The sequence below is a fragment of the Pygocentrus nattereri genome, chromosome 15 (genome assembly GCF_015220715.1).
Source record: "Pygocentrus nattereri isolate fPygNat1 chromosome 15, fPygNat1.pri, whole genome shotgun sequence".
Classification (NCBI taxonomy): Eukaryota; Metazoa; Chordata; class Actinopteri; order Characiformes; family Serrasalmidae; genus Pygocentrus; species Pygocentrus nattereri.
Window position 1 is genome coordinate 20,859,928 of NC_051225.1, and position 15,172 is coordinate 20,875,099.

A 15,172-nucleotide genomic window follows, 5' to 3' on the forward strand; every position below is an offset into this window, starting at 1 on the left:
CAGCATGGAACTTTATTAAACTTGGGTATACTTGGGTGGTTTCAGACATCAGCTGGACCTGAAGCGCTAATGAAACATTTTGAGCATGTGACTATGGGTAGATGAGCCAGTTCATTTAAGCAGCACCAGTTCTGCGTATTGATGGAATTCGGTGGCTATTTCTCACTTGTGCTGCAATTGGCAGCACCGCTGGTGTTTAGCATTGCGGTCATCTTCATCCCTCTTTCTGCCTCGTTTAATTCCTCTCGCTTTCCTCTTTCCTATCCCATATGCTCTTACGATTTGTCTCCTTTATCAGTTTTTGCCCTCCAATCTTCTCACTTTTAATCCCACACCTATTGAACCCTCTCATTTTTTCTCTCTGCTGTCCTTCTTTTCCGTTTTCTTAAAAGGCTTGTTGTTGCTCTTGTGGCATCGATTGGCATAAAAATGTGTTTTTGTTTGTGTTTGTTTGGTATTGATTCACATGATCTCTTGATGCTAGAGTGGGAGTAAACACTGGAATAAGTTAATCAGCATTATTATGTGTTGGAGCTCACCTTCTTAAGCCAAAGATTTGGTTTTAGACAGACAGCTGGGCACACAAATGGGATGAATAGATTGACTGTTATCTTTGGCTGTGGTGGGTAAATCCATGATTAGATGGGTGAGCTCAGTATTCCATGGCAGTAAATGACAGCAGTTATGATTTTGGATGAGTCTAGGGTATAGTCTGTGGTATATTCTCTGGTGTGTTTTGATGTTTTTGAAGTATTGGGGAGCATTCTTGATAAATATGGCAAGGGATGGTTGACTATGGTAGAAATGTGTTTTGAAGGTGAGGGCAGAATTACTTAAGAGGGGCCTGATGGAGGGAATAGAAGGAATGAAGAGAATGGAGCCATTAGTAACAGCATCAAAGGCTAGGCTCGCTCGCAGAGAGAAAAGGGGGAGAGGGATGTTGTGGGTGAGTGAGCTGCAGCCGCATAAACACCTAAACAACCCTGAAAAGCACTTCATCATCTGGCTCAGCCCATGTCAGGTGTGGTATGATGTCTGTTGTTGTTATCAGGGTGCCAGCTCCCCATATTTATTTATCTATTCTCTGGTAACGAGGGCTGAATAGCAAACTGCCTCTGTCCTCCGTTGGGGACGAAACACTGTGATTAAACTGATCAGTGCCATCAGTCAAAGTTGTGATGTGAGCTTTAGGGCAGCTGCAAACCAAATTAGACTGACGATTGTGTCGTCTGGTATCAGACGCTGCACTCCCCATCCCTTTCTCCTCACTCTGCGAAAGTTACACGCCCTCGTCCTCTGCTTCTTCAAATGTCTTTAATTAATTTTGCATCACTGTCACTGCTGATTATCTGCATGCAGAACCCTCTTCCTTAGTCAGATAACACACAATGGGTGGCCTCCATGAAAATATCCTTGAAGATAAGTGTTGGTAATTTGCCCTGCTCCGAAAGAAGGAAGGGGCAAGCGCCTGAAAATGAACCACCTATCTTATCACCTAGCAGTGACATCTCAATCTCTAACTGCCTGTAGCCACCACTGGGGGGAATGTGAGAGCAAACAGCTCCCTGACAAATCTAATCCAATTAGGAAATCATTATCTACGTGATGCGGGTGCCCACCCCCCTCAGTATAAATCAATGCAGGGTTGCAGGGACACTGCAGATGCTGTGGCTCTCTGTCAGGCATGCCAATTGAAACATCTTAGATGATTTAGTATACCGTAGAACTTTAATCAAAAGTTTGCCACTATAGAAAAAAGATGCTGTCAGTGTTTTTACAATATTAGGTTTTGCAGTAATTCATCATGTTTGGATGAAGACTCACTATTAAAAACAGTAATAATGCTAATGACTGTACATTAGGGCTATGTTGGAAAATTGAAAGTAATGGTAATCAGCATTGAGGACACCCTATAAAATCCCCGTCAAGATTGTTTATGTGCGTTTTGCTCTGTGTGGCATAACCAATGTGGTGTGAACTATCTTTGTATTGATGATTGATGACTGACATGTTCTGGTTTGTTGTTGTTGTTGTTGTTGTTGTTTTTAGCTGGACAGGTTTGCGAGTATCCGCATCCCAGGCAGTAAGAAGGAGCGGCCAAACTTTTCCCACATGACCAAGCACTCCACCGGCGACTGGTCTTCTTCCTTGGAGTTTGAGGAGCTCTCATCCAAGATCACCTCAGAGAAGGAGATCCTTGCCCTCTTTGAGAAGATGATGGTAAGCTTGGTGGGCTAGATAATGTGATGGACAAATCTGGTGTGCTTTTTCTGAAACAGCTAAATGGTGCTATTGGAAAATGTGACTTTCATTGTTCCTTTGATAAGAACATGTCCAGTGTAGAATTGCGAGGTATGAGTAATACATTTTTCTGTGCTTTTTGAAAATTATGGTGTTATGTCCTTTCTGTTTTATTTCACATAATTAACTACAATGTTTAGTTTTTCACTCAATAAATGTTAAACCATCACTCTAATGGAATCATTTGCTAAATGCTAAAAGTATTGATAACTTGGACAGTAAAGTGGTGCTGATTGTGCTGCTAGCAGACTAATATTTCCTTGTTTCACAGGGCAGGTTTGATTCTGGCTTACTGATGCTTCAGTAATGCAGTAATCATAATCACATGACTGACTACACTTTTAAGCCTAAATTTGCTGTGATAAGAGCACAACACCCATTTGTTAAAAGATTTTCACCAAAGTTGTTTGATAGCTGGACCGTCAGTCTGTGGTTACAGCTTACGGCTGTGTATTTACTATCTCTGACTTGTAGTGGTTCTCTCTGTGCAGGCTGCACTCATCCTTAAGCACCCAGGGAATATCAGCAGCTGTGTTAATGGACATTGAAATATCAGAAGAGATTAGGGAAGCTCTCTCTCTCGCTCTCTCTCGCTCTCGCTTGCTCTCGCTCGCTCTCTCTCGCTCTCTCTCGCTCGCTCTCTTGCGCTCTCTCTTGCGCTCTCTCTCGCTTTCTGTCTTGCTCTCTCTCGCGCTCTCTCTCGCGCTCTCTCTCTCTTTCGCTCTCACTTTCTTTCTCGCTCTCTCTCGCGATCTCTTTCTTGCTCGCTTGCTCGCTCTCTCTTGCTCTCTCGCTCGCTCTCTCTTGCTCTCTCGCTCTCTTTCGCTCTTACTCCCTTTCGCTCTCTCCCTCTCTCTTTCTCACTCTCTCTCGCGCCCTCTCTCGCTCGTTCTCTCTCGCGCCCTCTCTCGCTCGCTCGCGCTCTCTCACTTTCTCTCTCTCGCTCTCTCTCTTGCTCTCGCTCTCTCTCTCGCTCTCTCTTGCTCACTCTTTCTTGCTCTCTCTTGCTCTCTCTTGAGGAGAATAAAAGCTGTCCTAGGAGCTTGTGAATAGAGTTCTTGTTTAAGGGTGGGACATATCACTGTTTATCATTATAGAGATAAATCACATTGCTGTATGCTTTTCTGAGTATATCATGAATATCGTCAGAAACCTGACCAACTGCATATTTTGTTACAATGTGTGTAGTCCTGTTTAGTCAGGTTAATGCAGCACAGTATGGAAATTGTTCATGTTCTTGATGGTATTTTTTTCAAATGTGGCACTTTTGTCTGATTCGACCATTAATCAAACCTACAGAGATAGTTATGCATACATTTTGCAATATTATCATATAAAAAAAATCAAAGATATGCTTTAAATGTCATTACGATATGCTGTGAATCTTTATTATTTAATAGTGGTATAGGTGTGCAATGTTTACAATAAAATAATCAGTAAAAATAAAAAAGTAAAGATCAATCTAAAGGAATATTGTATGACAGTGTTTAATGGAAACGTGACTTTATTAGTAGCTTTTAGCACTATTTGGACAGTATTAGTTTTACATGATAAAGTATGATAGTTTAATTTTATCATGGGACGTCTGTAATCTTAACTAATTCGCATGGTGCTGATTGTGCTGCTAGCAGACTAATATCTCCTTGCTTCACAGGGCAGGTTTGATTCTGGCTTACTGATGCTTCAGTAATGCAGTAATCATAATCACATGACTGACTACACTTTTAAGCCTAAATTTGCTGTGATAAGAACACAACACCCATTTGTTAAAAGATTTTCACCAAAGTTGTTTGATAGCTGGACCGTCAGTCTGTGGTTACAGCTTACGGCTGTGTATTTACTATCTCTGACTTGTAGTGGTTCTCTCTGTACAGGCTGCACTCATCCTTAAGCACCCAGGGAATATCAGCAGCTGTGTTAATGGACATTGAAATATCAGAAGAGATTAGGGAAGCGCTCGCTCGCTCGCTCTCTCGCTCGCTCTCTCGCTCGCTCTCTTGCACTCTCTCTCGCTCTCTTGCGCTCTCTCTCGCTTGCTCTCTTGTGCTCTCTCTCGCTCGCTCTCTTGTGCTCTCTCTCGCTCGCTCTCTTGTGCTCTCTCTCGCTCGCTCTCTTGTGCTCTCTCTCGCTCGCTCTCTTGTGCTCTCTCTCGCTCGCTCTCTTGTGCTCTCTCTCGCTCGCTCTCTTGCGCTCTCTCTCGCTTTCTGTCTTGCTCTCTCTCGCGCTCTCTCTTTCGCTCTCACTTTCTTTCTCGCTCTCTCTCGCAATCTCTCTTTCTTGCTCGCTTGCTCGCTCTCTCTCTTGCTCTCTCGCTCGCTCTCTCTCTCTTGCTCTCTCGCTCGCTCTCTCTCTCTTGCTCTCTCGCTCGCTCTCTCTTGCTCTCTCGCTCTCTTTCGCTCTTACTCCCTTTCGCTCTCTCCCTCTCTTTCTCACTCTCTCTCGCGCCCTCTCTCGCTCGTTCTCTCTCGCGCCCTCTCTCGCTCTCTCTTGCTCCCTCTCGCTTGCTCGCTCGCGCTCTCACTTTCTCTCGCTCGCTCTCTCTTGCTCTCGCTCGCTCTCGCTCTCTCTCTCGCTCTCTCTTGCTCTCTCTTGCTCTCTTGCTCTCTCTTGCTCTCTTGCTCTCTCTCGCTCTCTCGTGCTTGCTCTCTTGCCATCTCATGCTTGCTCTCTCGCTGTCTCTCGCTTGCTCTCTCGCTGTCTCTCGCTTGCTCTCTCGCTGTCTCTCGCTTGCTCTCTCGCTGTCTCTCGCTTGCTCGCTCGCTGTCTCTCGCTTGCTCTCTCGCTTTCTCTCCCTCTCGCTTTTGCTTTCTCTCGCGCTCTCTCGCACTTTCTCTTACTTTCTCTCCCTCTTGCTTTCTCTCGCTTTGTCTTTCTCTCGCTCTCACGCTCTCGTTTTCTCTCGCTCGCTCTCACTATTTCTCCCTCTCGCTTTCTTTCTCCCTCTCTCTCTCGCTCTCTCGCTCTATTTCTCACTCTCGCTCGCTCACGCGCTCCCTCTCGCTTTCTCTCGCTCTCTCTCTCGCTCTCTCTCGCTCGCTCTCTCGCTCTCTCGCTCGCTCTCTTGCTCTCTCGCTCGCTCTCTTGCTCTCTCGCTCGCTCTCTTGCTCGCTCTCTTGCTCGCTCTCTCTCACTCTCTCGCTTTCTCTCCCTCTCGCTTTCTCTCTTTCTCCCTCTCTCTCGCTTTCTTTCTCCCCCTCTCTTGCTCTTGTTCTCTTTCTCGTTCTCTCGCTCTCTCTCGTGCCCTCTGTCTCGCTCTCTCTTGCTTGCTCTCACTTTCTCTCCCTCTTGCTTGCTCTCACTTTCTCTCCCTCTCGCATGCTCTCACTTTCTCTCACTTTCTCTCCCTCTCGCTTTCTCTCCCTCTCGCTCTCTCGCTCTTTCTCCCTCTCTCTCGCTCTTTCTCCCTCTCTCTCGCTCTTGCTCTCTTTCTCGCTCTTTCTCGCTCTCTCTTGCTCTCTTTCTCGCTCTCTTGCTCTCTTTCTCGCTCTCTTGCTCTCTTTCTCGCTCTCTTGCTCTCTTTCTCGCTCTCTTGCTCTCTTTCTCTGTCTCTCTTTAGCGCTCTCTCTCTCTCTCTCTCTCTCTCTCTCTCTCTCTCTCTCTCTCTCTCTCTCTCTCTCTCTCTCTCTCTCTCTCTCTCTCCCTCCCTCCCTCCCTCCCTCCCTCCCTCCCTCTCCCTCTCGCTCTTGCTCTGGCTTGCTCGTTCACACATACACACAAGCTTACTTGTGTATGCACATCAAACATCACTTTTCTCTGCCAGTAGTGCAGGACAAATCTGGCATGACTTGGCTAGTTTTCAATGAGTCGGCGTCCTTCGAGAAGGATAATGGCCGATGTAGCCATGGCCAAAATATAAAATGCTGCTCCATTATGAGAACTTTTGCACTGCCATTGCAAGAAATTGACTTTGGCAACTTGGCTGTATTCAGGTATAAAGAGCAAATGTTGATACATAAATTCAAAAGTTCAAAAGATTGGAATAACTGTTTTCAATAATATTAAAACAGTTTTTGTTGCAGATACATGTATTAAATAGTTCTGATTTGAATGTTTGATCTTACTGATGAAATAACCATTCATGGTTTTTATGTCAAGAAACTATGAATAGAAATTTGCAGGTTATTGTTTCATAACATTTTTATTGTGTGAAAAATTGCTTTTTTTTTTTTTTCTCTGCTTTTGCAGTAAGCCGTTTGAACCACAAGAATATTTAATCAATGTTGTCTTCTTGCTTGCATACATTCCCCGTTGTTTTGGTGCATATGGTAAGCAGCCCCTGCAAGTGCGAGGGCATTTAGTATATCCGTAGGTGTGATCGTCACATTGCAGAGCGCTGGAGTGAGTGACAGAAGCAAGAGCTGGTGGGAAGTGAGGATGAGTGTGGGTACCGTGGGTAGAGACGAAGTCATTAGTTATGGCGAGCGAGGCCTAGGATTCATGAGCTTGCCAGCTGAGGTGACAGGGATGGATGCTTCTCCTGTCTGCACCATGCTTTACTTCATGCCACCCTTACCCCAGCCTCCCCCGACACATAGGGACAGCTGCCCAACTGTGCGCCTATGACAAATCTTAAACACGTTTACTTATATATCATATCACTAAGGGGATGAAAGGGGGAAGGTTGAAGACAAAGAAACCAAGTGAGGGAGGCTTGCAAGAATTACATTAAACAGGTTGCCCTCTCTCTTTTCTGCGATTAGCCTATATATTTTTGTTTGTGTAATATCACGTGATTCCCTCTGCTCTCGCCATCTGCTGAACATTGTTGGAAACATCCCAAGGATGCGCTCTGTTTCTCTCCCTTTCTGTCATAGCTTCCCCTAGAATCCAGCCATGTTTGAAGTGTGGTGTGCATTGGCTCAGTGCATTAATCACATTGCTGTATGCTTTTCTGAGTATATCATGAATATCGTCAGAACCCTGACCAACTGCATATTTTGTTACAATGTGTGTAGTCCTGTTTAGTCAGGTTAATGCAGCACAGTATGGAAATTGTTCATGTTCTTGATGGTATTTTTTTTTTCAAATGTGGCACTTTTGTCTGATTCGACCATTGATCAAACCTACAGAGATAGTTATGCATACATTTTGCAATATTATCGTATAAAAAAAATCAAAGATATGCTTTAAATGTCATTACGATATGCTGTGAATGTCTTTATTATTATTTAATAGTGGTATAGGTGTGCAATGTTTACAATAAAATAATCAGTAAAAATAAAAAAATGTGACTTTATTAGTAGCTTTTAGCACTATTTGGACAGTATTAGTTTTACATGGTAAAGTATGATAGTTTAATTTTATCATGGGACGTCTGTAATCTTAACTAATTCGCATGGGATAAGAAATGCCCTAAACGTATGTCTTGCTGTTAAGTGAATGCAGTATGTCATTAGTATTGTTATTAGCTTGGACATTTACAGGCAACAGCCAATATCCCTACATAAAATAACTTTTTTTACATTTTAATGTACTGAGTGCTTCCATACTTGAGACACTCCTTTTCTACTGAATGATTTTTTTTAATGCCTATTAAAACGAGATTAACATAACCTAAGGTTTTTGTATGTTTGTTTTATAGAAGGTAAAAAGGCTTGGAATCATTACTCCGGGAGTGTGTGAAAATGATTGGCATGCCACATTTGGTTGGGACTAAAATCACTGGGAAATTACATTACCCCACCTCCTCATAGAAAACTACTAAAGACTTCTGTTTAAGGGAAAAAACACCTTCTAATATCTGTGTGTGTGCAGAAGAGTTTTCAGTGTGTTAGTACTGAGCTAATGATAGTGGGATTTCTTTGACAAATTAAACTTGTAACAGATGTGCAGGTAACCTTTTTCTTACTTTGCTTTACAGCGAGTGCTTTGGTAAATATTTCAACTTGAAATCTTACTTTGAATGTTACTGGATTTACGTCTTAAGCCATTTACTTTGACAATTTTTCCTTCTCCAAGGTGAGTGGGATGTGAGTTTTCACCTTTTTGTAATGATTTACTACTTTGAATCTTTCAAGAAGTATATGCTCGATTTTGGGCAAAATAAAATTCTCAGGCTACTTTCAACTTTAAAATAAATGTAGAAAAAAATATATGCTTGGTTTTGTTTGGATCATATGTATTCCACTATTATATTTCTGCCAATCTCTGTATATTGTATAATCAGTGTATAATCGTTTTTTCCCTCAAAATAATGAATTGTGCAATAGTTTAATCAAATCATGGTGAAATTTAAGATTTCACAATGCAAAACACTGTTTTCACACTACTGTTAACTATCAATAATTAAGCAAAGCTGATGTTTTATGTTGACGTTTGATGGACTTGTTGACTTTTCATGTCTTTAAAATGTTAGTACCTGCCTGCATATCTGACCCAAATTCATAGCAAGCTCATAGCATTGACTTAGCAACTTAAAGCATAGATGGCTGAATAGCAATAGTACTTTATAGGAATCTTAAGCCTTTCTGTTGCATCATGTTTTTCCCTCACAAGGTTTCAAATTCCTCTCACTAGTGATTGGGGGGAGCTTCAGGAGTTACTGAACCGTTATCAGCCTTGCTTTGTATTCTGCTTTGATTTTTGGTTGTATTGACACCAGGGTGACTCTGTGGCTTTGATAACCGCTTTAGCAGTGAAACTTGCATCACTCTCTTTTCTTTCTTGTTTTCATTTGCACTCGTCTCTCCTTTTATCATATCTCCTCTCGACATTTTTGAAGCAGGATCTTATCGAGGTATCTTGGTGTGGAGTTTGTGCTCCTGCAATTTTCCCTCTTTTTTTATTCAGGTGCCAATCATTCAAGAGAGAGAACATGACTTTTAGTTTGGCAAGATATTTACTTGAAAACCAAGAACTCTTAAATGTAATTGTTTATATGTTACTAAGCAATATTAGTCACTACACTAAAAAAAAACTTAACCTATTAGTAAAACTTTAGATAGACTTTGAAAGTTTGAAAACAGGTACTGGGATTTTGACAGACAAATTTGCTTTCAACCTTTTTTTTCTCCATGCTCTCTTTGTGATAGGAGGATATGAACCTGAACGAGGACAAGAGAGTTCCACTCCGAGAGAAGGACTTGAGTACTAAGAGGGAGATGGTGCTTCAGTACGTTGTTACAGCTGCTAAAACTGTAAGTGTAAATGATCAAGCACATGCTGAAACTCACATTTAAAGTGCATTCGGTGATTATTCCAATGGTCTTTACTTTTCCAGTAGTCAGTACTTTTAAGAGGCTGTTTACACCTTGCATTAACATGTGGTTTTGTTGATCGAATCAAGTTTAGATTTCACTTGGCTGCATGAAAAGCCAGGTGTAAACAGCCCCAAGACGTTTTGTGAAGGTGTTATGATCGGATCACTTGAGATCATCAGAGATGGGTCTTGACCACATTTGATACAAGTTTAAATAGAAAACGTTTTCTACACTCCTTTACAAAGAAAATGGGCCAAGCACAAAATATAATGTGTTTTTACTGGTGGTTTTGGACCGGTCGGAGTCACGATTTAAACCCTGTAGAGAATATTTGGTCTCACATTAAACACAAACTAGACTGGCAATGTTTTTCAAAGGTTTCAAGCCATCAATATTGAGTGGAACAATATTGACCTTGATTTCTTGTTTGTCTGCAAGTTTAGTCACAAAAGTTCATAATTTAAAGAAATCAGAAGGAAAAAAATTTACTAAATAAAGTTACTTTACCTATTTGTTTAATTATTTGTTGTTAAAAGCTTAATGGTTTGCTGTTTTGGCCTTGTCCTGTACATTTTGCATGAGAGTGTATATCTGCATACAAATACGTAAGTGTTTACTTATATTTCATGTCCAGAAAGTCCTCTGGATGGTAGTGACACTGACCACTGGAGAAAATACTGCAGCTAGGAGATGTAGAGAGTTTCTTACCAGTTTTAGTCTTGTCTAACATATAACACACTTGTAGTAATGGGTGAATGAAAAATGTTTACAGTAGATTATTAGATGTAAAAAGTTAATGGTGTATATGTCAATGTGCTTTTTATACCAGACACGAAACATATGCTGACTATGTGAATGTAATTCCACTAGGAGGACTGCAAATTCAGTCAGATATTTTGAATTAATATGGCCAAATTACATATTTGTTGCCCTGCAATGGCCTGGTGGCTTGTCCAAGGTGTATTCTGCCTTCCACCGGGTCACTGAATGGGCTCCAGCTCCCCCCGTGACCCAGAAAGATAAGAGTCTTAGAAGATGTGTCAGATTAACTAGAATGCAGGTGGCTGTTGTGAGACTGTTGAGCTGTTGGTGAGCAATGAGCGGTGAAAGGGGATAAGTAGGAATCTCCTCCTGTGAAAACAGTTTACATATTCCACAATGATGAATGTGCTGCGATAAAACAGTCAGCACGACTGCAGTTTACTTGATATCAAACAATTGTGTACAACTGCCACAAAAAAAGCATTTGAACACAATAAAAATACTTTAAAAACATATGTTAACTTGCTTGCTCGCCTATGAAGGCTGATATTATACGCAAAGGATATTCCATCACTGTTATTGAAGGAAAAAAAATGCGTAGCACAAAAACTGAGGGACATACCAGATGGAAATTGCATTTTATGGCTACTGTGAAAATGGGGTGAATCTTCTGTTACAGGAATTATGCATGTCCACCTGCATGTCCAGCAGTAAAACCATTTTGGCAATTTTGATGTGTAGAACTGGGGCTTACTGTGTGGTACTGTGATTACTATCACTAAATAAAATATGCAAAATGTTTTCTTATTGGATGCACTGTGTGCATATGAACTAATTCAGACCACAGTTCAGATCAGTAAGTGTTTATTATTGATATGTTCTCAGAGAGGACAATAAACCAGGACTGTAATGGGTGGTTGATGTGACACAAATATTGTATGGTAATACTTAAGATCATGTTAATGACACATAAAATGCATCACACACAGAGCTGTGATGGTGTGGATTTCTTACCGTGGTGAAAAAGCAGTGTATTCCCATAATGCGCCCTCGTCCCCCTCCTAACGAAAAGCCCCCGCCCATAACCCAACACCTGCCACCATTTTTTGATATTTCTCTGCCTAAACGGCTAACTTAATGAGAGCAGGCAGCAGACTCAAACTGCAATCACCACAGTGCATGCATGATTCTAACTGCTGCTCTGCTGAGACAAGATTAGGTGGTCAACTAATGTCTGACAGAGTTAAAGTCAGGTAAGTGACAAAGCCGAAATTGTGCCTTATGTGGTGCTGTCACCTTTGGACTTTGATCCTCTTGCACAGGCCTCAGAGACTCCGAACTGTTGCTGCTGGCCTGAGGTTGTACCTCCCTCCTGAGGCAGGTGTGCTGCTGCCAAGTCTAGTGCTCCATCTGATTTGCTACTTGATTTGTAAAGAGAAATGTGCATTTGAGGCAGAACTTTGTCGGATGCGACACTGGGGAACACCGCAGGATGGTTGATCCTAAAATGTGATCTTAGATTAGACATATTTCTTCCTGCCTCTTGTCGACTGGCTCAAAGCCAAAATATGGCAGCTTTCGTCATAATATTTGGCTTAGGAGCTAGATTTGTAGCCATTGTTGAATACAGTGTCAACTGGGTATCGTCAACTGTATGGGCAAAACCACATAAGAGAAGTGTGTTCACTAAGCACTTGCAGTTAAATTCCAAGACATGCATCTTTCTTTAATGTTTGTACATTATATGTGTGTGTATTTATTCAAATGAACATTAAATGTAGATATCACAATTACTTAAGCTTTGAAATAATTAATGATAATCAGGGACTGCCCCTATACGTTGTGCATAAAGCTGAACTGACCAGCAACCGAGTTTTGTTTCTAACAAATCCCTAAAACATATAATTGAAGACAGTCAGTGATAACTAAACAATGATTAGTGTGTTTATATTTCATGTCACACCATATGCACACCAGTAACTTTTACCAGCAAAAAAGAAAAACAACAACATTTGGCACCACATTTATATTTCATTTCACAAACCTGGAACTTTCACCAGCATAACAAATGAATGCGGAAAAAAAAATGATTGTGGCAATGACTGTAATGAGCTCAACCCTGTGGTAGGCCTCACATGACAAGGGTATTGTTGTAATGTGGTTATCATCACAGCCCTAAACACAGTAATTGTACAAATATACACAGTGCACTAATAGTACTGCATGTAAATACCGATCTCAGAACTCAAGTACTTGGGTACAGCGATTTTTTTTATTTATTTATTTTAAAAAATTCAGTTCTTCACATGTACTGCACTGTCATTTAAAAAGGACTATTTATGCCCTTTTTGAAATGAAATGAATGCATTTGCTCAGAGTGGTTTAAGAATGAAAGATATCCACAGTATGCACAGAAAAGCATATTGTCACAGTAACAAAATGTGTCACTATAACTATAAACTATTGTCAAATTGCTCTGCTCTGTTATGAATTATATTACCATTAATGTGATTTCTTGTTCAAAATGGTAGATTGTGACACAAACTAAAGAAGTGTTCGACTTTGTTAAATCACATTCTTTATATATCAAACAAGTTCATTCAGAAATTGCGTTATTATCTGAAAAGCACAGATAAAGTGACAAAAGTTTCATCGACCAAATTCTAGCTCATGTAGCTTGTATACTATACCCTACATATGTTCGTAAATTTCTGTAAGAACTCAGATATGTAGCCATTCGTCCTTTGTTTTTTCTTTCCGGATACGTGCTGCTGTGTGTATCCGGGCTGCTGTGTGTCTTCGTTGTGCGCATGTGTGCAAGTCATTTAGAGCCATTTGTGGGTGTGCTATGGTATAAATATCTGTAACTACAGACCTCTCATATAAGAACATTGACAGGCTAAAGACTGTACTTATCTTTGATGATTAGCCCTATTTTAGGGGAGGTCTTTTGTTTCAGTATTTCAGGGTGAAATGGAAGCGTGGAGCCACAAAGTGCTCACAACCTCTGGTTGTGACAGGTGGATTTTACATCATCTCATATGTGCTGAAACTGCTTTTCATGACACTCGAGGCTGTATGAGGATGAGGATTTTAGGCTTGAGAATGAAGTAGATACTATATATCAGTATATAAGCTTCACAAACTACCTTACTGAAACAGGACTTTACTTTTTGAGCATGTAGCGCTGGTGCTATGAAACCTGCAAAATTTTCTAGCAGTACTTGAAATATTAACAAAATAAAAACTGCAGAAGTATACTTCTAAAAGTGTGAATTGCATTTTGTGGAACAATTTGTCATGTTAACTATGGGGGGGGGGGGGAATAAACACCCCAATCAAACAACAAATGACCACTGTAAGTATTGTAGTAGTGGTTTTGTTCATCATTGGAATTTGATAACGGGAGGCAGAATAATTTCTAACTTAAAGGTAAGGCTCAACTTCATTTAATGTGTCAGTTTAAACTTGAGCTCATAAAAAGGGACACTGCCTTAAGATATCAAAGACTAAGGATATCAGTGATTTTGATTAGTGTTTCTGAATACAGCTAAATCGGACTATTTTTCAAGGTACACCATTAGTGTTCAAATACATAACACAGAATAAAAATAGTAAATTGGAGCAAATATCTGCTGATTTGTTGAATTCACCAGTTTACCAGTTTAAGGCGTCCAGCAATATTATTTAGGGTAAGTACATTAAGCCTTAACCCCTAGTCAACTCCAACACACATACACATGCGCGCACACATGCGCGCACACACACACACACACACACACACACACACACACACACACACACACACACACACACACACACACACACACACACACACACACAATTCCCTCTGGGTAACAGCAATAGAAACCACTGTAAATTACATTGCTACATGAATATTACTTAGATCATTAGCTGCTTACAGAAATTGTAGCTTTCCAGTCCTGACTCACTGCTGTGTCTTAGCCTGGGTAAATAGCTAGCTTAATTTTGGTTGTGATTATTTAGCATTCCTAAAGAATAAAGACTGTTTTATCTAAGGGTTCACAAAAGTCTGAAGGCTGCCATAACTTGTGCTTACCTACACTTCCCGCTCAGGCAGAGGTACATCTTTGGAATGGCCCCTTATGTAGACCGTCGCCTAATAAGCATTCAGATTGGTAGGAGTTTGGCAACACTGAGTTTTAATGTTGCATGTATAACAAATCCAGTAGTTCCAATTCTGAGGGCACTCAACTGAGCAGAAAATCTATATGCGGAGCAGGGATGGGTAGATCACAAATGCATTTTTTTCAGCTGAAATTAATTCTCCAATCTAATCCCACCATCAGCTGCTTGTGTGTTCGCTTACAATTCTTGCAGAAGACAGAAGAGAAACAAGTGAGAGAGTTTAATTATTGTGCCTTTCTGTTTGCTCCTCTGGAAATGTAATTATTTTAAAGTGCTTAGAGATTTTTGGGATGATTCAATTTATGTGTCCACTATCTGGAGTGCCTGGATGTACTTTTTCTTTTTCTTTCCTTTTTTTGTTTATTTTGAAGCTTTAGTGCTTTGGGAATACATCGACCCTGGGCAGTCATGATTAAAAAAAAAAAAAAAGTTCTTGGAAATAACTGGCTTGAAAATTTTTGGCTTCTGCCATTTTTGTTCTTTCCAGCAATAGAAATGCAAAATGGCACAATTTCTACATTGATAGTGCTATACTAACAGAGTCAGGGCTTTTGATAAGTAATGCAATTACAAATGTGCTCCCTGAAGTGTACTAAAGTCCATTCAGTGATCAATTGGAACAGAGCTTTTGCGTTAAAATCATTGACAAATGAGCTGCTTCTTGCAAATATACACATTATGTATGTTTTTGAGTGTAACAACTGCCCATTGCTTTTAAAAGTCCATTTGTCTAGGACATA

The 15,172-nt window shown here is 40.7% G+C and overlaps 1 protein-coding gene across 4 annotated transcripts in view; it reads left to right on the forward strand.

Moving 5' to 3' along the window:
* Window positions 1-15,172, forward strand: part of diaph3 (diaphanous-related formin 3) — a 468,447-nt gene that overhangs the window by 36,864 nt on the left and 416,411 nt on the right. For all 4 annotated transcript variants that reach the window (XM_017699480.2, XM_017699484.2, XM_017699482.2 and 1 more), the window contains 2 exons: window positions 2,050-2,220; window positions 9,333-9,437. In XM_017699480.2, coding sequence (XP_017554969.1) covers window positions 2,050-2,220; window positions 9,333-9,437 — 276 coding nt within the window. The remainder of the gene's footprint in view (window positions 1-2,049; window positions 2,221-9,332; window positions 9,438-15,172) is intronic.